This window comes from Oryctolagus cuniculus, chromosome 2 (assembly GCF_051225735.1).
Source record: "Oryctolagus cuniculus isolate XC-2025 breed Fujian yellow rabbit chromosome 2, ASM5122573v1, whole genome shotgun sequence".
NCBI classification, from domain to species: Eukaryota; Metazoa; Chordata; class Mammalia; order Lagomorpha; family Leporidae; genus Oryctolagus; species Oryctolagus cuniculus.
Window position 1 is genome coordinate 3,384,727 of NC_142868.1, and position 25,315 is coordinate 3,410,041.

A 25,315-nucleotide genomic window follows, 5' to 3' on the forward strand; every position below is an offset into this window, starting at 1 on the left:
AAGGGCGGTTCCCCCTGGCCACATTCCCCACTTCCGCAGGGGAGCGGCACACCGCCGGCCGGCTCTCTCGGGGGCTGCACAGGTGTTCCCCTTAGATGTTCCTCTTAGATGTTCCTGGTGCATGCCGTCTCTCTCCTCCTTTATAGTCCTCCTCCGCCAATCCTAACTCGGCTGCCCACACGCCGAGTACGCTGCTCTCCTCCAATCAGGAGCAAGTCCTACAGTTTATTGGCTGAACTGGAGGCAGCTGCGTAAAAGCTGTTTTCTCCTCTCCCAGCGCCATATTGTGGGAGAGCAGATGCACAGAATAAGTCCTAATTCCAGTAACTTAGTCTAGTCCGAGCTGCTCCCCACACTCAAAGACATCAGAAATATTTTACATGAAGTGTTGAAAAACAAGAAACCGGGGCCAGCACTGTGTGTAGCAGGGGAAACCGCCACCGGCGACGCCGGCATCCAACACGGGTACTGCTCCTCTTCTGGTCCAGCTCCCTGCTAATGGTCTGGGAAAGCAGCAAAATACAGTCCAAGAGCTCGGGCCCCTGCACCCACACAGGAGATCCGGAAGAAGCTCCTGCTCCTGGCTTCTGTCTGGCCCAGCCCTGGCCATTGCAGCCACGTGGGGAGTGAGCCAGGAGATGGAAGATCTGCGTGTGCGTGTGTGTGTGCATGTGTGTGCCCCTCTCTGTAACTCTGACTATCAAACAAATAAATTTTAGAAATCTTAGAAGACAAATAATCTTGTAGTAGTTTCTAAAAAAACCCCAAGCAAACAAAAAATCCTGAGATATGAACACAGATAGTGCTCTTGAAGGGTTAGAATTGCTGTCTACCCCAGGACTAAATCCAGAAGAAATAACACTGACCATGGCGGGGAGAAAACACACACATAAAATATCCTCAACAGTGTGACAAAAGCAAACCAAATAACCAGTAATAACAAAAGTATTCTACTACTGTTAAAAAGTACTTGATAAAATGTAACAATTTAGCCACTGAAAAGAATAAAGACAATAATAATAGCAGGAATAAATATCTAAGTTAAACTGAAAAAAGGCTATAAAATTCTGTATATATTCTAATTAGAGTAGCACACGCAAAGGCGCATTTCATAAAACTTAAGATATATGGAAAATGCCAAAAGGGGAAAATAATACCGGTCACGTGATGCTGGTAAGATAGCGACCTTTTTTGGCCTTTTTCCTCTTAAGTGTAAGAAATAAAACCAGAACTTACTTCGTCAGAAGCAGACCGAAGACACTGGACAGCCGCCTGCTTCTTCATCTCCTCCAGAGTCAGATCGGGACACTTTCTCTTGCTCTTTCCCCACTTCCTGTAGGCTCCTTTCTCCCAGCCCAGGAAGGTGTCACTCTCCTACAACAAGATCGCACAGGCCGGACGCTCAGCACCAAGTCCCGGGCAGCACCCTGCCGCTCTCCTCACACACGCACACCGTGCACAGCATGGCGCACCCCACCGAGAGACCACAGCACACTGCCCACCCACACTTGAGCAGAACTCATCTGGCTGCTGCCCGTTACCCAAAGTGCTAGCCAGCGACCTGCTCAGACATTTGTACGTGCATAAAAACTGAATTTCAGCATAAATGCTAAGTTATGCCCATGTTATTACCAGACTTTAACATTCTTATAGTTAAATGGTTCAAGCCCTACTTTTTTGGAGGGAAACATAAAATATTTTGAAAGGACATTATTTTTCCCCAATTATATATGTCCATAGTAAAAATCTGAAGGAAATTCAAAATAGAAGGGAAAACACTCACCCATGATCCTACTGCTCAGTGAAAATAGCAATTTAATGTGCTTTACTCAGTTTTTTCTCTACACTTTTTAAAAACATATGTGAGTGACCAGCGCTGTGGTGTAGTGGGTAAAGCCACAGCCTGCAGTGCCAGCATCCCATGTGGGTGCTGGTTCTAGTCCCGGCTGCTCCACTTCCGATCCAGCTCTCTGCTATGGCCTGGGAAAGCAGTGGAAGATGGCCCAGCCCAGCTCCGGCCATTGTGGCCATTTGGGGAGTGAACAGCAGATGAAAGACCTCCCTCTCTCTCTGCCTCTCAAATAAATAAATAAATCTTAAGAAAAAAAAAAAAGTGAATTCACACTATTCAATTTTGTATCTGACCTCACTGTTATATTGTAAACATTACCAACATTACTGCAAATTCTTTGGCTCTATGATATTATTTGAAAAAGTTGCAGAGAAAGGGAGAGACAGAGCTTCTGTTTGCTGGTCCACTTTCCAGATGGCCACAGTGGCCAGAGCTGCTGAGCTGCATCTGGGTCTCTTGGGCCATCTCCCACTGCGTTTCCCAGGCCACTGGCAGGCAGCAGAGACTGACCCCGGCCCTGGGATTTTTTTTTTTTTTTTTTTTTTTTTTGACAGGCAGAGTGGACAGTGAGAGAGAGAGAGACAGAGAGAAAGGTCTTCCTTTGCCGTTGGTTCACCCTCCGTGGCCAGCGCACCGCTCTGATCCGAAGGCAGGAGCCAGGTGCTTCTCCTGGTCTTCCATGGGGTGCAGGGCCCAAAGACCTGGGCCATCCTCCACTGCACTCCCTGGCCACAGCAGAGAGCTGGCCTGGAAGAGGGGCAACCGGGACAGAATCCGGAGCCCCGACCAGGACTAGAACCTGGTGTGCCGGCGCTGCAGGCGGAGGATTAGCCTAGTGAGCCACGGCGCCGGCCCGGCCCTGTGATGTTCTAAGTGCAGATTTACTTGGCTGTTTCTCAAGCCTGCTACTTTCTAGTTGCTTTGCTACTTTGTTTGGCCTCCTAAGCCTTTCATTTGATAAATGATTAAAACCAGTGGCAATAAGGGGGGAAAAGATTAGAAAGGGCAGAAAGAACAAAATTAAAAAGCCACTTAGAACATCTGGCCAACAGTAGGCCCTCAGGAAAGATATAAATGAGTGATGGACTGAATAAAGGAGAACAAGTAAAACAGTAGCTTCCAAAAATCTAGTATGATCAAATATGATACAATTTTTACTTTGATCCAATACATAAAAATTACTTCATCAAAATGAAAGATCCCTCCCTCGTGAGCGTACATTTTACTTAATTACTTGAGCATGGGGCCAGCATTGTGGTCTACAGGGTTAAGCTGCTGCCTCTGAGGCCAGCATCCAATCTGGGCACCAGTTCTAGTCCCGGCTACGCCTCTTCCAATCTAGCTCCCTGTTAACGCACCTGGAAAAGCAGTGGAAGATGGCCCACGTGCTTGGGCCCCTGCACCCACATGGGAGGCCTGGAAGAAGCTCCTGAATCCTGGCTTCAGCCTGGCCCAGCCTCGGCTGGTGCGGCCATTAGGGGAGGGAACCAGCAGATGGAAGATCTATCTCTGTGTGTCTCTCTCTGTAACTCTTTCAAATAAATAACTCATCACTTGGGCACGTTTCCAGAGCTCATGAGCCCGAGTGGAATCACTTTCCCCTTCGGAGGAACGTGCTCTTTCCGAATGAGAGCTACTGACACGCGCCATTCACTGAGCACGCTTCCTGGACGACATTCTTATCACGCCCCCTCCGCAGATGGAGCAGGCTTCTCCTGTAACGGAGCACAGGCCACAACCCTAACAATGCAGACTCAAAGCTTCTTGAAGGCAAAGAAACACGTCAGTTTCCCACTGTTCAGACTGCAGAGAATCTACTTGTAGGTTACTGAACGCAGGGCTGCTGGGCCTGACTCTGCGCGCTGACCTGTGCAAGCGGCTCCCAGGAAGCTGCCCCACAGCTCAGCACACAACACACCCAACATCCCAATAAACACGTGTCACACACACAGACACACGGGCCACACAGCTTCAACACGCACACAGCCATGACCCCGTAATTCTACTTCTGTGAGTGTGTCTTAGGGAAACACCTAGCCATAGTGATGCTGATCACACGCGCAGAGAACCAAACGTCAGCACAGAGAACCTGCGCAAACCAGTCACGGCCCATCGGGCAACAGATACTATAGCCATTAAGAAGAAATTATGAAGGTCATTTATCGTCATGGAAAGCTATACACGGTATGTAAAAGTAGCAGTTTATAAAAGAATGACCTCATTTCTGGCTAAACACACACCCCCGTAAGTGGACATTAAGAAGTTTGCAGAGGGGCTGGCACTGTGGCGTACGGGTAAAGCTGCCGCCTGCAATGCCGGCATCCCACACGGGTGTGTACTTAGACTCCCGGCTGCCCCTCTTCCAGGCCAGCTCTCTGCTGTGGCCTGGGAAAGCAGTGGAGGATGGCCCAAGTGCTTGGGGCCCTGCACCCCATGGGAGACCAGGAGAAGCTCCTGGCTCTTGGCTTTGGATCCACACAGCTCTGGCTGTTACGGCCATCTGAGGAATGGACCAGCAGATGGAAGACCTCTCTCTCTGCCTCTGCCTCTCTGTAACCCTGCCTTTCAAATAAATAAATGAATTAAAAAAAAAAAAAAAGAGTCTGCAGAGGCAGGCATTTGGCCTAGTGATGAAGAGGCCAATTAAGACATCCAGATGAAAGAGGCAGAGAGCTCTTAAGTAAAGGAAGAAAAGCCCCGAGAAGAAACGCAGCTAAGCGCTCACGGAGAGCCTGTCTCCTGGCGAGCAGATGCCGGATACGAGATTCTTAGGTGTGTGTGTGCCGACACTGGGCCATGCTGCTGTATGTCACAGAAGGTTCTGTCTAAACGCAGAGTCCATGACAAAACGCGGAGAGGCCCAGCAGCTCTTACCCCGGCACAGAGGATCGGGCAGTCCCCGCCTCCTGTCTGACCTGGTTAAGCACGGACACAGGTTCACCCATTCACCCAGAAACCACGTAAGTGCAAGTGCCTTCGGAGTGGCGTCGGACACTCAGCACAGTCTGGCGTGGAGGAAGTGTGAGCGGACGACCACAAGCCCCCGGCGCTGGCACACACATACAGAGCGCGTCCAGGATGTGAAGAGGCACACCTTCCCTTCTCAGTCCTGGGAGGCAAGTACAGGCCTCCTGGCCAAGGAGGGGCCACTGAAGCAGAGCCTGGACCTGGGCCAGAGGCAGAGTGCCCAGCACCTGGGAGGGCTGCAGAGTGAAAGCTTTAAGACCAAGAGGCAGTTACATCAAGGATACAATGTAGGCACTTTTCATAAGAGACAGAAGAGGGGCGGGGGCAGAGGGGGAGCAGGTTGGGTGGGGGGGGCGGGAGCGGGGAGGGAATACACTTCATAATTGTATTGATAAGAATTCAAGGGGCCGGTGCTGTGGGGTAGCGGGTAAAGCTGCTGCCTGCAGTGCCGGCATCCCGTATGGGCGCTGGTTCGAGTCCCAGCTGCTCCATTTCCAGCCAGCTCTCTGCTGTGGCCTGGGAAAGCAGTGGAGGATGGCCCAAGTCCTTGGGCCCCTGCTATCCATGTGGAAAACCTTGCAGAAGCTCCTGGCTTTGGATCGGTGCAGCTCCAGCTACTGTGGCCAACTGGGGAGTGAACCAGCAGAGGGAATACCTCTTTCTCTACATCTCTTTCTCCGTGTAACTCTTTCAAATAAACAAATCTTTTTAAAAAAAATTTCAAAATATTGTTCAGTATGATTTTTATTCCATGCAGGTCTACTGATGAGAAGAGTGAACTTTTTAGGGGAGAGAGAACAATTGGGGTTCAAAGTATTCCCCATCGCCAAAATACATACCTTTTTATTTATTTATTTATTTTTATTTATTTATTTTTTGACAGGCAGAGTGGACAGTGAGAGAGAGAGACAGAGAGAAAGGTCTTCCTTTGCCGTTGGTTCACCCTCCAATGGCCGCCGCGGCCGGCGCACTGCGCTGATCCGATGGCAGGAGCCAGGTGCTTCTCCTGGTCTCCCATGGGGTGCAGGGCCCAAGCACCTGGGCCATCCTCCACTGCACTCCTGGGCCACAGCAGAGAGCTGGCCTGGAAGAGGGGCAACCGGGACAGAATCCGGCGCCCCAACCGGGACTAGAACCCGGTGAGCTGCGGCGCCGGCCCAATACATACCTTTTTAAAAGAGACTTAGTATTTTATTTGAAGGGCAGAGTTGCGGGGAGGGAGGGAGACAGACTGTCCATCTGCTGGTTCACTCCCCAAATGGCCACAACGCTTGGAACTGGGCCAGACTGGAGCCAGGAGCTTCATCCAGGCCTACACGTGGGTGCAGGCGCCCAGGCACGTGGGCCAGCCTCCACTGCTTTCCCAAGTGCATTAGCAGGAGTCAGACAGAAGTGGAGCAGCCAGGACTTGAATCAGCACCCACCTGGGATAGCGGCGGCACAGGTGACGGCTTTACCAGCTATTCCATAGTGCCTGCCCACTCGGGAGCGTCTATATGCAAGACGTGATATGTGACTAGAGAAAGACTGACATCTTCCTCTCCAAAATGGATGTTTCAGTTCTCATCCTTAACTGCCCCGTTAATACTGATTTATAATATCTTACGTATTTTTGTCTTTCAAAGTACCTTCACATGAAGAGATACTGCTGAATGTTAACATCAGTCCACAGGCATGAGTTTCAGTGCACATATTAACAGTTTAGAAGGCATTTACAGAATACAGAATTCTGTTGTGTTCTTTTGGTATGTGCCTTTCACTTTAAAATGAAAATTAAGTGCGCATGCCTGCACAGGTGAGCAGGCGCTGACGAGGAGAACGCCACGTTCTGCACCAGGTGCGAAATGCTACTGGGACTGCAGTTCCGCCTGGGACAGGATGTCCACGGCAAACTCGTCAGGAACAGGGATTCCATTAAAAAATTTGTTATTTTGGCCGGCGCCACGGCTCACTAGGCTAATCCTCCGCCTAGCGGCGCCAGCACACCGGGTTCTAGTCCCGGTCGGGGCGCCGGATTCTGTCCCGGTTGCCCCTCTTCCAGGCCAGCCCTCTGCTGTGGCCCGGGAGTGCAGTGGAGGATGGCCCAGGTGCTTGGGCCCTGCACCCCATGGGAGACCAGGAGAAGCACCTGGCTCCTGCCATCGGATCAGTGTGGTGCGCTGGCCATTGGAGGGTGAACCAACGGCAAAGGAAGACCTTTCTCTCTCTCTCTCTCACTGTCCACCCTGCCTGTCCAAAAAAAAAAAAAATTTTGTTATTTTGAACATCAGAGTTGGGGGGGCAGTCACCTGCTGGTTCCCTCCCCAAACAGCTGCAATGGCCAGGGCTGGCCAGGCCGAAGCCAAGAGCCCAAAATTCCAGTTCTGGGTCTCCCACATGGGTGCAGGTACCAAGCACCTGCACCACCTTCCGCTGCTTTCCCAGGCACATCAGCAGAAAGTAAGACGGGAAGTGGAGCAGCCAGTGCTCACGTGGAGTGTCGGCACTAGAGGTGGTGGCTTAACCCACCATGCCACAACGCCGGCTCCAAGATTTCACTTTCTAAAAACAAAATTATTTACTTATTTTTATTTGAAAGGTACAGTGATATACACACACACACATATACACACATATAGAGAGAGAGAGACAGGCACACATACACACACACACACAATCTCTCACACAGGTGGAGCAGCCAGGACTCAAACCAGCACCAATATGGGATGTGGGTGTCAGAGGAGGAGGCTTAACCTGCAGCACCACAACACTGGCCCTGGGATCACTTTTTAAAAATTTTGCATTACTTTCATTTGAAAGGCAGAAAAAAACAAAGAGAACAGGGATCTCTCCTCTACTTGCTCACTCTGCCCAAGCCTGCAGCAGCTGGGGCTGAGCCACACTGAAGCCAGGAGCTGGAAACTCAGTCCCAGCCCCTCCCTGGGGCAGGGATTCGACCACTTGAACAGAAAACTGGAATCGGGGCTGCGCCGTGGCGCAGTAGATTGATCCTCTGCCTGCAGCGCTGGCATCCCATATGGGCGCCGGTTCTAGTCCCGGCTGCTCCTCTTCAGATCCAGCTCTCTGCTGTGGCCTGGGAAAGCAGTGGAGGATGGCCCAAGTCCTTGGGCCCCTGCACCGCATGGGAGACCGGGAAGAGGCATCTGGCTCCCGGCTTTGGATCGGCACAGCTCCGGCCATTGCGGCCATCTGGGGAGTGAACCAGCAGATGGAAGACCTCTCTCTCTGTCTCTCCCTCTCACTGTCTGTAACTAACTCTACCTCTCAAATAAATAAATATTTTTTTAAATTTTTTTTAATTTTTTTATTTGACAGAGTTAGACAGTGAGAGAGACAGAGAGAAAGGTCTTCCCTCTGTTGGTTCACCCTCCAGATGGCCACCACAGCCGGCGCATTGCACCGATCCGAAGCCAGGAATCAGGAGCTTCCTCCCAGTCTCCCATGCGGGTGCAGGGCCCAAGCACTTGGACCATCCTCCACTGCCTTCCCGGGCCACAGCAGAGAGCTGGACTGGAAGGGGAGCAACCGGGACTAGAACCCAGTGCCCATACGGGATGCCAGCACCGCAGGCAGAGGATTAACCAAGTGAGCCACGGCGCCGGCCCCATAAAATCTTTTAAAAAGAAAAAAGAAAGAAAAGAAAGAAAGAGAAAAAGGAAACTGGAATCGGGAGTGGAGCCACGACTCGCAGCCAGGTCCACTGGCACAAGATGTGGGAGCTCTAGGCAGAGTTTAACTGCCACACCGAAGGCCCGGTCTGGAGTTCAATTCTTGGTTCAACTTCCAACAAAACGAGAAACAACAAGGCAGCTCAGTATTACCCATGGATCAAGCCGTGTCAGCTGTGAGAGTGACTTCCAGCCCTGTGAGTTTTGTGTACACGGGTTTTGCCTTATAGTTTTAGGGTGAATTAAGAAATTTTAATCTGTAGCTAAAACTACACAAACAGCAGCATACTACGCACGCTCTTTCTCCCTCATTCCGTTTTTTCTAGCTTCACGTATTGCGTGAATGCGTCATAATTTATTTAATCTACATTTAACTAACACTGAATAATCAGCTTTAAATAGAACTGTTTACTATGATTCCAAATATTTCTATTTTATCTGTTATCTTTTTAGTCTCCTGTACAAATTAAAAGTCCACTGGCCCATAAACTTACTACACGTGTGCCACACAGTTACTCAAAATGGTGTGCAAAATCAAGTATGAGTCTTCAAAGTTTTCATCTTACAGACAACACAATCAGCAGGAACCAAGCAGATGTGGCGACAGGGCACGGCAGCATGGCAGCCTACTGCTGGGCCAGAGTTCTGACGGACTTCCTCGTGGTGTCTTCTATCTACAAGGAGCCCGAGGCGGACGAGAAAGGGAACATGCCATCCGAAACAGCCGCTCGCGCCGAGCACCCACTCTGCTGCCCACGCCTTCCTGTTCACAGTGGCCAGGGTGACCCAAACCTCATGTGTCCAGTGGAACTAACGCCACCTCATCTTCAGGCCTAACTGGCTGCATAGGCATCAGCCGGTTTCATCCCTTGGGCCACAGCACAGACGCAGGGGATGCGCGTCACCATCAGAGATGAACCCTTCGCGATTCTTGCTGGGAACGCAGGAAACATGTCCTGAGGCAGTGTGTGAAACTGTGGCCAGGACGGAGCCGCACTGCCCTACATCCAAGGACAAGGCTGCACAACCAGGCCCCCGAGAGGGCGGAAGGCAAAGCCGCGGAGCAGAACGCCCAAACCAAACTGTGAGGCTCTGGACTGAACCTAACCGGTTCTACTTCCAAACCTGCAGCTCTTCCCTCAACTCGACTGAGGCCAAGTCTCTGGCTGCTTGTGAAAGACACGGCCAGGGTCTGAAGGGAGACCCAGTGAGACATCCACACCAGGTCACCCTCAGAAGAACTGCCCCTGCCTCTAGGACACGGCCTGCCCATCAAGAGGCCACGTCCCCCCCAGCAGGGCACGGATCTGAGTCACTGCCCCGGCCTCCACTTGCAGCTGCTGACGCACAGCGATGGCTCAGGAACTGGGCATCTGCCCATCCCGCAGACTGGACTGCACCATGGCTCCTGGCTCTGACCCCTGCAGACCTCCGGGGACTGAACCAGCTGAGGGCCACGCCGTCTCAAGTAAAGTTAAACATTTTAAAAAAAAGAGTGGCTCCAAACAAGCAAGCATCATCTCAAGTCATCTCTATCATTTGCTAGGTCTTCAGCCAGCAGTCCCGATCTCCTGCCATCCTTCCCACGCCGGCCACACTGCAGGCCAACTGGGCGCCCGGCCGCGGCAGCAGGACTCAGACACGTCCGCTTCCTCGAATCTGCTTCCAGTCTCACCTCGCCACGCTGTCTTCTGGCCTCACACCGCCAGGCTCCTCCCTCTGTGACGGTGCACATCTGACCCCTACTTCCTGCTTCCCAGGGGTGACTGTCCCCTACTCTGCACAGCACCAGGTCACGCAGACCCTAGGCCAGCAGCTGCCTCCCAGGGCCCCAGGGACTGTCTCGGGCTGTCTGGGTTCCTGGTGTCTGACAAGCACCAAGCGTGTAGTGAGCACTCACTTCTAAGTTAACAAGCAGAGATGTGGATTTTGAAAACTAATATCATATGTAAAATTTCTACTCTATGAAAAGACCTTACACAAAAAAAAAATTTAATATGGTAGACTAGGAAGGATGTAAATTTATATACCCATATTATCACTAACTCCTTTTTTTTTTTTTAATTTTTATTTTTTTTTTTATTTTTGATAGGCAGAGTGGACAGTGAGAGAGAGAGACAGAGAGAGAAAGGTCTTCCCTTGCCATTGGTTCACCCTCCAATGGCCGCCGCTGCAGCCGGCGCACCGCGCTGATCCGATGGCAGGAGCCAGGATCCAGGTGCTTTTTCCTGGTCTCCCATGGGGTGCAGGGCCCAAGCACCTGGGCCATCCTCCACTGCACTCCCTGGCCATAGCAGAGAGCTGGCCTGGAAGAGGGGCAACCGGGACAGAATCCGGCGCCCCAACCGGGACTAGAACCCGGTGTGCCGGCGCCGCAAGGTGGAGGATTAGCCTATTGAGCCACGGCGCCGGCTACTAACTCCTTTTTTTAAAAAAAGATTTATTTATTTGAAAGACAGAGATACAGAAAGAGATAGAGCCAGAGCACGAGAGAGGTCTCCCATCCACTAGTTCACTCCTCAAATGACTGGGATGGTCAGAGCTGCACTGATCCAAAGCCAGGAGCTTCTCCCAGGTCTCCCACGCAGGTGCAGGGCCCAAGCACTTGGGCATCTTCTACTGCTTTCCCAGGCCACAGCAGAGAGCTGGATCTGAAGTGGAGCAGCCGGGACTCCAACCAGCGTCTATATGGGATGCCAGCACTGCAGGCAGCAGCTTTACCCACTACACCACAGTGCCGGCCCCCAAGAAAACATCTTTCTAAGAGATCCAACCGTGTCACAGGTAATAATCATATTCAGAAATGTTATGGTGGCCACATCTGTCTGCTGAACCCATAATCAGGAAATACTGCAAGATCAAATATTTCAAATTGATTTTTTATTTGTTTAAAGATTTATTTGTCTGAAAGGCAGAATGACAGAGAGAGAGAGAGATTTTCCATCCACTGGTTCACCCCCTAAATGGCTGCAACAGCCAGGGCTGGGCCAGGCTGAAGCCAGGAACCAGGAACTCCATCCATGTCTCCCACATGGGTGGCAGGGGCCGAAATACTTGGGCCAGCTCCCGCTGCTTTCCCAGGCTCATTAGCAGGGACCTGGATTGGAAGCGGAGCATCTAGGACTCGAACCAGTGCCCACATGGGACGTGAGCCTCACAGGCAGCAGCCTAACCTGCTATGCCAACAGTCCCGGAGCTACCGATTTTAAAAAGGCGAAGGTGTGGGGCCGGTGCTGTGCACAGTGGGCTAAGCTTCGCCTGCGGTGCCGGCGTCCCATGTGGGCGCCGGTTTGTGTCCTGGCTGCTCCTCTTCCCATCCAACTCTCTGCTAATGGCTTCGGGTTGGCTCAGCTCCAGCTGCTGCGACCATTTGGTGAGTGAACAAGCAGCTCAAAGAGCCTTCTCTGTCTCTCCCTCTCTCTGTAACTCCACCTCTTAAATAAATAAATAAATCTTGAGGCCGGCGCCGCGGCTCACTAGGCTAATCCTCCGCCTAGCGGCGCCAGCACACCGGGTTCTAGTCCCGGTCGGGGCGCCGGATTCTGTCCCGGTTGCCCCTCTTCCAGGCCAGCCTTCTGCTGTGGCCAGGGAGTGCAGTGGAGGATGGCCCAGGTGCTTGGGCCCTGCACCCCATGGGAGACCAGGAAAAGCACCTGGCTCCTGGCTCCTGCCATCGGATCAGCGCGGTGCGCCGGCCGCAGCGCGCCGGCCGCGGCGGCCATTGGAGGGTGAACCAACGGCAAAGGAAGACCTTTCTCTCTGTCTCTCTCTCTCACTGTCCACTCTGCCTGTCAAAAAAAAAAAAAAAAAAAAAAAAAGAATTCCTCGTGAGATTTCTGATGTTGTGTTAAAATCCTTTGGAACAGACAGCCTTCTGTCCGCAGCCCGTTACCATCTCAGAGAGCCGATGCTCGGCACTGGAAACACCATCCCCTTTGGAAGAAGACACGGCTTTCACTGAGGGGCACCCGGAAGTCCACAGAGGAAGGCAGCCTGGGCTTTGGGGAATGGGGAAGAAAGCATCCGGAAATGATCAACAGTGAATTCCCACTGATCTGAGACGACACTTGCCACAGCATAACAATCATGACCAAAAGAGAGGAAAAGACAAATTATGGAAGTAAGAATGGCCGGGAGCGGTCTTCCGCAACCACACAGCGAGCGGCTGACACAACCGTGTTCATCAGAGGTCCACCAGCCTCAACCAAGACTCGATCTGCTCGGCTCACCTCCTCCCTACCGCCCTGCGCAGCTGAGACTGAACCCACGCACAAAGCTGCTTCGGGGCCAGATCTCTGTGCCTGTGTTTAGCTCAGACCCGGCAGGTGGCGAGCAGGAGCTGGGAAACAGCCTTCAGGCTGCTCTACTGGCCACCGCAACCTGCGGCTGGATGAGGAAAGACACAGCGACGGGTGCCTGGGAGGGCAGTCATCGGCCTCCACCCAAGGCACGTGGCCACCACAGCAGGAACCTGACCGGCGACTGGAGCTCCGAATCACAGAAGCTGAGCAGAGGCCCCTTCCTTAGCCGGGAGAGCCCTTCCCCAGGCTCGACACCCAGGCCCCCTTACTCGACTCCCGCGGAGCCACCCGTCTCCTTTTCCCTCTTCAAGAGTGACGGTGCCTGCCGGGGACTGGAACGCAGGGGCTACCTGACCCCACGTCACTTACGAAAACGAGTGCCACTGTCCATTTCACTGTCTCGTCAGCCCTGTGCTAGCCTTGGGTTGCGTGCAACAGTATTTCAAGGGCTTCACTTCCCGTGTGTTCTCCTTGTGAACTCTAGACACGTCGTGTGCTCCCTAACCTTCATCTGTCCTGTGTCCTAAAAATGACCCAGAACTCTGGAGCCAGGACCAAGTACAAACTGCAGATACCGATACTCCTGTGCTCCCTGGCCCAACTGCTACAGTCAATCAAGAACCCCGCGGAGTGACACACAGGCCTCACAGAGATGTGTGTGACAATCCCCTTATTAGTAGGCGTCAGGTCCTACCGCCTCACTTCAAAGACTCAGCCTTTATGTTGGTGTTTATTACATAGCCTAGGTTGATAGTGCTAATACACGCGAAGAAATGAGAAATAGTAAACCCTTACTAAAAAACTACTCACATACCACGAGTTACAACTGAAGCCTACGATGTCTGAATTTCAGGAAATATCTTCACTTCTGAAAATAAAAGTGCTTCCATGACTGTAGATTTAGATTTTACCTTTTACTTGCCCCTAAAGAAGTACATTTTACACTACTAGGAAAACGATGACAAATAAGGAAATTGTACCTACAAAATACTGACCCTCAACACAACACGCGCTGAATACCAGGTCTGCAAGCAGGCTCTTCAAATCCCATGGGACTTCACTTCGCTAGGCAGGAAAGCAGAGCTGGAGCAGGAAGAACGCCCGTTTCCAGCCAGAAAGGAGAGACCAGCAGAGGGAAGCACGCGCCCCACACCAGGCCGGGAGGCCCGCGTGCCCAGGCGGGAGCCTCTCTATCCATGAGTTACTGGACTCCAGGCCGTTTTTGTGGTTTGGAAAGGCAAAGCCAGCATCTGCCAACAAAACGTTGCTGCTGCCTTCAGCACTGGTAACAACGGCTTACAACAACAGAGTGCCACACAGCACCCCTGCTTCCACCAGCGGTCTAGGAAACCAAGGTTCCCCAGGAGCCTGTGCAGGGCGGTCACTCGGAGCCCACCCTCCACTGCCGACTCCGCGTCCCTCGGCCAGGCCACACTTCTCATACCGCCTCTTTAACCTACTGGCTTGCCACACATGTTGTCAGTTACAAGCAGTTTAATATCATTCTTGAAGATAAAACACTGCACTTTAGACTAAGAAGTGTAACAGACTCAGCACTTAAGGAGCTAGTCACAACGTGTGATTTTCCTCAATAGTCAAATCCCAAGGAAAGCCTAGTGCACGGGAGCAGGCTGTCAGCCGTCCGTCCACAGCGCGCTCCGGCGCCCGAGCCAAGCACCGGGAAGCCCAGCGAGCAAAGGCAGTGACCGAGCCACTCACTGTGCTGGGCGACACCGTGCCTGACGTGCCGACGTGGTCACATCACCTCGTCACGGGCCAGTCACAGCCCGCACACCCCCACTGCGGGCACTCTGAGCACGAAGCCAGCACGCTCCTTGTGTGAGAGTGCGCACGCCCGCCCGCCCGCCCGCCCGGCTCGCAGTACCTGCTCCTGCAGGTCGCGGTCGCAGCCGTCGCGCAGCAGCAGGCTGAGGACGTAGCGCGTGTAGACCATGGCGTCAATGCCGCACTTCTCCAGCTCCTGCCCCAGCCAGGCCTGCACCGGGCCCAGCGCAGGGAGCAGAGACATCGCGGACGCAGGGCCGGGCAGGAGCGCGAGGAGCTTCCAGACGGCACACCTCGCACAACCGCACAGGTAGGCTGCATGAATCTAGGTTGCAGACATCCTTAAGACACACAGCACTGTCTGCGGCTGTCACTCGTCGCTGTCTGGAGGGGATCTTCACTCCAGTGAGCAGGAGGGACGCCTGGCGTCGAGGAGAGCGCCGGTTGCTGCTGCGGTCAGCCGCCTAGAACACAGTCTCCTTCTTCAGGCATGACCCACGAGTCCCGAAGCAACATACGTGTAGATGGAATTCTCTACTTTCATTTCACATTGAGGCCGAATCTAAGTTTCCAGCAGAACCTGTAAAAATGAAAGAAAAAGTATGCATTATACACACATATACATTAAAGTATAGATCTTCCAACCCAAAAAAAAAATCAAATGAACTGTTCCTCTTTGTTAAAATGTCTTAGGGGGCTAACACTGTGGCGTGGCCGGTACAGCCGCCACCTGCAGAGCCAGCATCCCATATGGGCACCGGTTTGATCCCCGGCTGCTCCACTTCCAATCCAGCTCTCTGCTATGGCCTGGGAAAGCGGTGGAAGATGGCCCAGGTCCTCAGGCCCCTGCACCCACGTGGGAGACCCAGAAGAAGCTCCTGGCTCCTGACTTTGGATCAGCACAGCTCTAGCCATTGGGACCAACTGGGCAGTGAACCAGCAGATGGAAGACCTCTCTCTCTGCCGCTCCTTCTCTGTGTAACATTTTTTTTTTTTAGAGAATTATTTATGGGGCCGTTTCTGTCTCCGTGGCGCAATAGGTTAAGCCTCCACCTGTGGCACCGGCATCCCATATGGGTGCTGGTTCGAGTCCCAGCTGCTCCACTTCCCATCCAGCTCTCTGCTATGGCCTGGGAAAGCAGTGGAGGATGGCCCAAGTCCTTGGGCCCCTGCACCCACATGGGAGACCCGGAAGAAGCTCCTGGCTCCTGGCTTTGGATTGGCACAACTTTGGTTGTTGTGGGCATTTGGGGAGTGAACCAATGGAAAGACCTTTCTCTCTGTCTCTCCCTCTCTCTGTCTGTAACTCTACCTCTCAAATAAATAAAAAATCTTTAAAAAAATTATTTATTTGAAAGTCAGAATTACACAGAAAGAGAAAGAGAGGCAGAGGCAGAGACAGAGAGAGAGGTCTTCCATCGCTGGTTCACACCCCAATTGGCTGCAATGGCTGGAGCTGCGCCGATACAAAGCCAGGAGCCAGGAGCTTCTTCTGGGTCCCCTTCGCAGGTGGCAGGGCCCCAGGACTTGGGCCATCTTCTAAAAGGCCACAGCAGAGAGCTGGATCAGAAGTGGAGCTGCCAGGACTCAAACCAGTGCCCATATGGGATGCTGGCTCTGCAGGCGGCAGCTTTACCCGCTACGCCACAGTGCCAGCCCCATAACTCTTTCAAATAAATTAATATTTAAATTAAAAAAAAAATAAAATGTCTTTGGTAACAGAACACTGGTACTCCTTCCCCGGCTCCCAGTAATCTTCTGACATTTCAAACTAATCTCAGGATCAGTTTAACAAAAACAATTAGAAGCTGGTGTTCTGATTGTACTCAGCTATGCAGACATTCCACTGTCTCAGGAGACTGGCAGGTTAACGTGGTTACCTGCAGGGCTGAAGGGCCGGCCTACTTGCAAATCAGCGGTTCACATCCAAGCACAACAGAAGTCAGCAGCTGAACACTGACTTCACTGAAACACTGCATGGAAAGCAATTATCTTGTACGGCCACAAACTTCAGGACTGGTCATCACTTACTTCATAGAGATTAAGGTGAAATAAAAATTGGTCTTCTAGCCATGCCAGCCCTTCCTGTTAAACCTACTGTATAATGTTTTTATTATTATTCCCTCCCTAAATTAACATACTTTGAATACAAACATATCTAACAATAGGCTTACTAGATCACAATGTTCTGTGTCAGTTTTAATTAGTTCCTATCATTAGGAAATGGCAGTAGCGAATGGAAGGTCAGTCTCCTCAGCTCAGTTTAAGCACGGATTTTAGCAGACAACAGAGCACTACCTAAAAAACTTCCAAATAAAAACTAAAAATTACTGTTAGTAAAAGCATCAAGGCAGAAAGAAAACGACCCTTCCCCAGATGGAAGACTGATATTCTTGCATTTAATCTGTAAAAATGTAGTGATTTCACATACACTAAATGTAAAGAGTACTTTAAATCCACTGTAGGAGGTTACTGGATTAACGTGTCACTCATGTCTATGTGGCTACTTTAAAACAGCCTCGTTACTATGTATCTCTCTGCGGGCCAGCGGTCAGGTGCAGCCTGTTACAGTTGCTTGCGAGGCTGCTGGCATCCTGACTGGAGGGCAGAGTCCACTCCCGGCTGGCTGTTTCCCATCCAGCTTCCTGACCGTGAGCCTGGGAAGGCAGCAGACATGTCCCAAGGACTGGGTCCCTGCCCCCACACAAGAGACCCAGACAGAGTTCCAGGCTCCTGGCTCTGGCCTGGCCCAGTCCTGGCCATGGCAGCCACCTGGGAATGAACCAGCAGATACAAGGCCTCGCTCTGTCACTGCCATTCAAATAAAACTAGAAGAATTGTCCACTCGTGTTCCAGTTCCTCCACTCCCAATCCAGCTCCCTGGTCATGACCTGGGAAGAGCAGCGGAAGATGGCCAAAGTACTTGGGTCCCTGCACCCATGTGGGAAAAGCAGATGAAGCGCCTTGTTCCTGGCTTCAACCGTTAAGGGGAGTGAACCAGGGGATGGAAGATACCTCTTTCTCCTTCCCTCCCTCCCTCCTTCCCTCTTCCATAACTCCTTCAAATAAATAAACCTTAAAAAAATAAATAAATAAAAAGAAAAGAGAGGCAGAGGAAGGAGAGACAGAGATCTTCCACCCACTGCTTCACCCCAAGTGGCTACAGTGGCAGAGGCGGGGCCAGGCCAAAGCCCGGAGCCCAGAACTCCATCTGGAGCTCCCATGCGTGCAGCAGGGACCCAAGCATTTGGGCCATCTGCTGCTGCCTCCCAGGTACATCTGCAGGGAGCTGGATCAGAAGCAGAGCAGCAGGGACTTGAACTGTCACTTTGATATGGGGTGCCGGCATTAACCTGCTGCGCCACAGCGCCAGCCCCAGCACCTCAAATTTTCAGGAAAAATCCCAACAGAGAGCCACACAGACAGAAAATCAGATTTACAAAGGCGGTCCTCAAGTACCCGGCCGGGTATCAATGTCTGAAGTGAGGAGCTGGGCACAGGAAGGGCCATCACAGAGGCCAGAAGCAGCCTGTAGGACGGCGACAGTCTCCACGGCCACACCCCAGAGCCTCACACAAGGGGCACCAGGTGAGTACGCAAGGGTACTGTCTTAGCACCAGGGAATACCCCACTTTGGTCCTAACAAATCTTAAGAGAGAACAGGAGGGTAGACTTCTGCTGTGACACCAGATTCCCACGCAGGAGCACCAGTTCAAGTCCCAGCTGCTCCGCTTCAGATCCAGCTGCCTGCAGTGCGCCTGGGAGCGCACGGAGGCCGGCCCAAGTATGGGCACCTGGATGGAGCAAAACCTCCGCAGTGCTAACAGAAAAAACTACAGTGCTATCCCCACTAAAACTAGCTCTCAAAATGAAGGTGAAAACACACTCTCGGACGATAAAAACGCAAGGATTTCGCACCTGCAAACCTGCCCAAGGATGTGGAAGAAGGAAAACAAGCCCAGAACAAAGCACAGATCTAACCTGGCTCTCACGATGACAAAGGAAAGACGGACACCGGCGGGCAAGAGGACCACGTGCGGCCTGCGAGCAGAATGAGCTACACGGGTTCATCACTCCACACATGGCGGAAGCAGGCACAGGGACATCCCCAGAGCAAGCCTGCTCCCACGCTGTCCGTGACGTGCCATTCCCAGCAAGGTCATCGGAAATCAGTCTGGGAAAGCCGGAATGGCCCAAACACCAGCCCAACTCAGAGCTCCGGGTGTTACCCCGTGACATGTGAGGAGCAGCAGGAAAACGATTCTCTGGGAAATCCTTAAAAACAATGTAATACTTTATCCATTTTAGTTTTTTTTTTTTTTTGTTCTAGTACTATTGGTTGAACTCTGTCATTAACACACAATTATTCTTAGGTGTTTAAATTTTAACTGAAAAGTGATCCCTGTTAAATATAAGAGTGGGAATAAGAGAGGGAGGAGATGTACAATTTGGGACATGCTCAATTAGACTTGCCCCAAATGGTGGAGTTAGAAACGTGCCAGGGGATTCCAATACAATCCCATCAAGGTGGCATGTACCAAGGCCATCTCACTAGTCCAAGTGATCAATTTCAGGTCACAATTGATCACACTGATAGGTCTAAGAGTCAAAGGGATCACACAAACAACACTAGTGTCTGCTAATACTAACTGACAGAATCAAAAAGGGAGAGAATGATCCAACATGGGAAGTGGGATACACAGCAGACTCATAGAATGGCAGATGTCCTAAATAGCACTCTGGCTCAGAATCAGCCCTTAAGGCATTCAGATCCGGCTGAAGAGCCCATGAGAGTATTTTAGGCATGGAAAGCCAAGACTCTTGGGGGGGGGGGGGGACGACCTAAATGAAAGATCTCTGTGAGTGAGATCCCAGTGGAAAGAACAGGGCCATCAAAGAAGGAGGTACCTTTCTCTGAAGGGAGAACTTCCACTTTGACTATGACCCTGTCGGAATAAGATCGAACTCGGCTAACTCAAAAGGCTTCCACAGCCTTGGCAACTCAAGACTAGAGCCCAGGGAGATTACTGACGCCATAAACAACAGTGTCAAATTGTTAAGTCAACAACAGGAGTCACTGTGTACTGACTTCTCATGTGGGATCTCTTTCCTTAATGTGTTGTCCAATGTGAAGTAATGCTATAACTAGTACTGAAACAGTATTTTACACTTTGTGTTTCTGTGTGGGTGCAAACTGATGAAATCTTTACTTAATATATACTAAATCGATCTTCTGTATATAAAGATAATTAAAAATGAATCTTGATGTGAATGGAATGGGAGAGGGAGAGGGAGATGGGAGGGGTGCGAGTGGGAGGGAAATTATGGGGGGGGAGCCATTGTAATCCATAAACTGTACTTTGGAAATTTATATTTACTAAATAAAAATAATCCCCTCCAAAAAAAAAAAAAAAAGAGCACTGGCAAAGATTACTACGTTTGTCTCATTATTTAATTATCTTTGAGAGATTACTGAAGGGCCTGCGATGTGGCATAGCCTGTAAAGCCGCCGCCTACAGTGCGGGCATCCCATATGGGTGCTGGTTTGTGTCCTGGTTGCTCCACTTCTGATCCAGCTCTCTGCTGTGGCCTTGGAAGGCAGTGGAAGATGGCCCAAGTGTTGGGCCCCTGCACCCATGTGGGAGACCTGGAGGAAGCTCCTGGCTCCAGATCAACTCAGCTCCGGCTGATGCGGCCAACTGGGGAGTGAACCAGTGGATGGAAGATCTCTCTCTCTCTCTCTCTCACCCTGACTTTCAAGTAGATGTTAAGGGAGTGAACCAGTGGATGGAAGATCGATCTCTCTCTCTCTCTCTCTCTCTCTCTCTGTTGCCCTGACTTTCAAGTAGATGTTAAAATACATTTTAAGAAGTAGGTTTTTTAAAAAAAAGCTACACAAATGCAACATAAAGCAAAATCAAAGCTGGCAAAAGCTTTCCTGTGCATCATTACCCTAACAGGTCTCTAACCACCTGTCACCCCATCACACAGTTTAGATATAAAGTATCTGATCACAGCCAGTCACCAGTGATTATATACAGTGCAGAGCAGAGAGGACCGAGGAGAAGACAAAGGAAGTAAAGACAGTCTGTGGCTTCAGACCACCTGCCCCCGTCTAGTGCACAGCACCAACTGTGGTTCCAATGCAGAAGCCCCTACCGTGGCTTGCTCTTCCTTAGCCACACGGCAGGTCTGAATGTTCTCGGAGCTAGAGTTCCATCGTCCCTGCTCCGCCCCTCAAACCTTTAGCGGACGACCGAGGTGCAGAATGCTGGGCTCTACGTGAGTGCCAAGACTCTGGTAGAGAGCCAGCACTGTGGGTGGGGGGCTAAGCCTCCGCCTGCAGTGCCAGCATCCCATATGGGCATGGGTGCGAGTCCCGGCTGCTCTTCTTCCAATCCAGCTCTCTGTGATGGCCTGGGAAGGCAGTGGAAGATGGCCCAGCCCTTGGCCCCTGCACTCACAGGAGAGACCCAGAGGCAGCTCCTGCCTCTTGGCTTCAGACTGGCCCAGCTCCAGCCGCTGCGGCCATCTGGGGAGTGAACCAGCGGATGGAAGACTTCTCTCTGTGTCTCTACCTTTCTCCTCTGTAACTCTGCTTTTCAAACAAATCTTAAAAAAAAAAAAAAAAAAAAAAGGCTGGCCAACACCCAAATATCAACCTGCGTATTCACACACCTTTACGTTCATTCCTAATGTGAAGGTCGTCACATGAACTTAGATTTTATTTTAACTAAATTCTAGATAAAAGACTGAAAGAAAAAAACACCAATGTACATGTGCAAGAGTTGTGTAAAACCCTTTCTTCAGCGTTTCCGTGAAGAAAAGGACCTTAAAATCATCTTATTTTCTCTTATGCAAAATTGATCCAGATCATCCTAAAGACAGGACTTTACACACGACAGAAAGCCCCACAATGAAGACACTTCTCTTAGCATTTTTAATTTTAAATGGTTCCCATCATGGATCTAAAAACAACGCTGATGAATTGTCATGGAAGTTTATCATCTGGGTCTGCCTAGTTCACAAGGTGACACGGGAGCGGGCGCAGCAGCCCAGCAGTCTCAATAACTGGGTTTCTGTACTCAGTGTCACCCCCACTGCTGAACAGCTGGGCTGTGGCCCGCGTCCCGGTTCTCCCACATGTGAACAGATGAAGGGGCCTCAGCATTCCCTAAAACGCCACACAGTTTTACTATAAACTCTTGTCCCCATTGTTATTATTCACTTCATCTTACAGGTTCCTTCACTAATAGGATTATCTAGAAAACAGTAATTATTTAAATGTGTTAGCTGAGACAGGCATTTGGCCTAGCAGTTAAAGAACTACATCCAAACTGCAGTGCCTGGCTCTGCTCCCCAGCCCAGCTCCTGATGTCAGCTTCCAGCCACTGCCAGTGCAGACCCTGGAGGCCACGGCGAGAGTGGCTGGGTCCTGCTGCCTAGGGGAGACCTGGACTGAGTTCCTGGTTCAGGCCCAACCCCGCCCTGGCCATCACAGGACTCTGGACAGTGAGCCAGGAGGTGCGAGTGCACACACAGACTCACTCTATTTCTGTCAAGTAAGTAAAATTTTCCTTAAAAATAGATTAGCCTTTCGGAGCAAAAAAAATCGCTTCCTTGTTATCCTTTACAAGGAAACTACGACCTCGAGTTCTAGTCTCATCAGGGCCTTGCCTCTTACCAGGGAACGTTCCAGTTCTCCCTGTGAAGTTCAGATGTGACACTCAGCCAGAGTGCTCAGGCACATGGCATGAACACAGACACAAGGCCCCACTTTGCTGTCAGGTTTCTGTCTGCTCTGGCACAGTGACGTCTGCACATTCACGCCGTGACACCCTCAGCACACACTCAGGCAAGCTCAGCAGACACTGAGTTGTTTTGTTTTTTTTAAAGATGTATATATTTGTTAGAAAGGTGAGGAGACACACACACACACAGCCACCAGTTTACTCCACAAATGACCGCAATAGCCAGGTCGAAGCAGAGAGCTTCATGTGTGTCCCCCACATGAGTAGCAGGGGCCCACGCAATTCAGCCATCTTCCACTCACTGCCTTCCCACACACGTCAGCAAGAAGCTGGGTCAGAAATCGGATCTGCAGCAACACGGGGAGGGGGCGCACAAGTGGTGGCTGAACCAGCTGCCCGATGCCGGCCCCACAGAGCTGCTGAGCAAGTTCAAGCCATTTCAAGGACCCTGGACTTAAAAACAGCCCTGGCGGTGACAGCAATGACCCGCCACAGGCTGAAAGAACCTGTGCAGACGTGAGGTCCACAGTAGCGCTGCTGCACACCTGTGAGTGTGGCAGAGCAGGGGAGACACAGCCAGCAGGCCCCTGCCTGCCCCCATGGCAACCCCGAGAACACTGCACCAAGGTGAGCCGCGCCAGGCTGGGCCTCCAGCACTCAGGGTCCGGGAGCCGTGGAGTTTGGATCAGACAGGGACTAGAGAAACAAAGTGAGTTTTTAGAGTCAATGCATTTTTGTTAAATAATGATATGTAACTTTTTAACTTTTTAAATAAATAACAAGATTTTTAATGTGTGTCTCCCTCAGGATTATGAAAGTTTTTTTTCTCCCTGAAATACAGATCGTGGGAAAAATATGTTTTTTATCTCCTAGCACCAACTGCTGTACAGCAATGCTGCAAATAACGCCTGAATAAAAGTGGCTAAGCCAACAACAAAAATAAAATACTCTTCGTAGTAGTTTTATAATCTCTCAATTTGAAAAGCTTCCCAAAGTGCACTTGCCTTTAAACAAGACTGTCGCAGCTTTCACTCTATTTATTTCGTGTCCCGTGTTTGTGAAAGCGCTGCGCAGTTTCAAGTGCACGGCCAGTAAGTAACGCTCAGGGCCCGCAGTCTGTCCCAGGACAACAGCTAAGGAAGAGCAGACCGAGCTTTAGGAAACACGCTAACGCGTCACGCACGCCGCTGGGACACAGGTGAAAACAGCTTTTGCATATTTATGAGGGGAAGTGGTTGGGAACCTTTAACAAAAGTGGGGTGTTGATTTCTGTACAGCGTGTGGGCATTTACACATATTTTTAATGTATTAAAACTTGGTGATTATGTGCACATGAAATTAATAAAATCATTACATCCTGTTATGATCTGTGAATTCCCTTAAAACCTTGGATTTTTAAGTAAATTTATATCAGAAATGATACTGCATCTTTATATATTTTTTTAAATTGTATTGCTGCCAAAGAATGGTACCCTATTGTCCAAGAGGCATACATTCATCATTGTACATTTAGCATTGTAAATATCCTTATGAAGTCTTTGAAGCTATTCAAAATAAAAATTTAAATGAATGAAGTAACCAAAAGAAATCAATGCATTTAATTCTTTGCCTAGTTTACATGCTTTCAGAATGACATAAACTAGCTCCAAGTGGTTTGTTCACCAAAGAAGAGAGGACAGATCCAGGTATTTTTCCCAGCAAGCAGACAGACACGGTAACATCAGAAATTTCAAATCATTAATAATTTAATAATGAACTCAGAGTGAGGGGTCCTTTTGAAGAGGTTCACTAATCTTCAAAAACCTTACTTCTGATCTAACCATGTTCTGCGAAATACAGAGCTGTCTCCTCTTACCACCACACGTGTCGCTGCAGACAATCCGGTGACAGCCCCTACGAGCGCCCAGGACCAGGGTGCGCTGTCAGAGCTTCCTATAGACCATGAGGACACACTCTGTCTGTGGTTCCGTGTCTTTAGCGTACAAGTATGCCAGACACGTGGCCCACTCAGAGTACTCCCCCTGTTCATACTTCTCTCCTACTTGAGGTGCAGTCCCAGCACATGGAAACCGCCTCAGACAGCAGCGCCTCTGACACGCTGCGCCAGTGTCCCCACGCCTGTCTCCTCCAGCTCCCTGACCTGCAGCACAGCCGCCCACACCAAGCGCCAGGCGCCCTGTCCAGCACTGCCCTCCCACAGACGCCATGCGTCAGCCCCGAAGCGCTTCCATTTTCCTGTATCATACACACTCTCATTAATTTTTTAAGTAAGTATTTTTCTAAAAATGAAAATAGAGGGGCCAGCACAGTGGCATAGCGGGCAAAGCCACTGCCTGCATCCTATATGGGCGCCGGTTCAAGTCCTGGCTGCTCCACTTCCAATCCAGCTCTCTGCTATGGCCTGGGAAAGCAATGTAAGATGGTCCAAGTCCTTGGGCCCCTGCACCTGCATGGGAGACCTGGAGGAAGCTCCTGGCTCCTGGCTTTGGGTCGGCGCAGCTTTGGCCGTTGCAGCCATCTGGGGAGTGAACCAGTGGATGGAAGCTAGCTAGCTAGCTCTCTTTCTCCCTCTCTCCCACTCTGCCTCTCTATAACTCTGCCTTTCAAATAAATAAATAAGTCATTAAAAAATTCATTTATTTATTTGAGAGAGAGAAATTTCCACCTGCTGATTCAGTTCCCAAATTCCCACATGAACCAGGGTGTGGCTAGGAGCTCTGCCTCCCTACATGGGTGGCAGGAACCCAAGGACTTGGACTACCACGTGCTGCATCCCAGGTACGTTAGTAGGGAGCTGGACTGGAAGTGTGGAGTAGCCGGGACTTGAACTCGGTATTCCAATACAGCATGCAGCCGCCAAGGGCAGCATAACTCACTAGGCCACAGTACCTGCCCCTAGACCCAAGTAATCTTTATGCTTGAAAGACAGGGAAGATAAAGAAGGAAAAACAAACATAGGGGCTGGTGTTGCGGTGCGGCGACTTAAGCTGC

At 50.8% G+C, this 25,315-nt stretch overlaps 1 protein-coding gene across 12 annotated transcripts in view; it reads right to left on the bottom strand.

Moving 5' to 3' along the window:
- The window catches only part of KIAA0232 (KIAA0232 ortholog), an 86,985-nt gene that overhangs the window by 37,292 nt on the left and 24,378 nt on the right, over positions 1–25,315 (bottom strand). For 10 of the 12 annotated variants that reach the window (XR_016229722.1, XR_016229721.1, XM_089326905.1 and 7 more), the window contains 2 exons: positions 14,674–15,153; positions 1,237–1,374 (listed from right to left, as the gene is read on the bottom strand). Coding sequence is in view for 10 of the 12 variants with exons in the window: in XM_089326905.1 (XP_089183031.1) it covers positions 1,237–1,374; positions 14,674–14,817 (282 nt within the window). In the remaining 2 variants the exon portion in view is untranslated. Of the gene's footprint in view, positions 1–1,236; positions 1,375–14,673; positions 15,154–22,869; positions 23,021–25,315 lie in introns of those variants that run through there. The other 2 variants (XM_089326901.1, XM_089326902.1) reach the window with 2 other exon arrangements.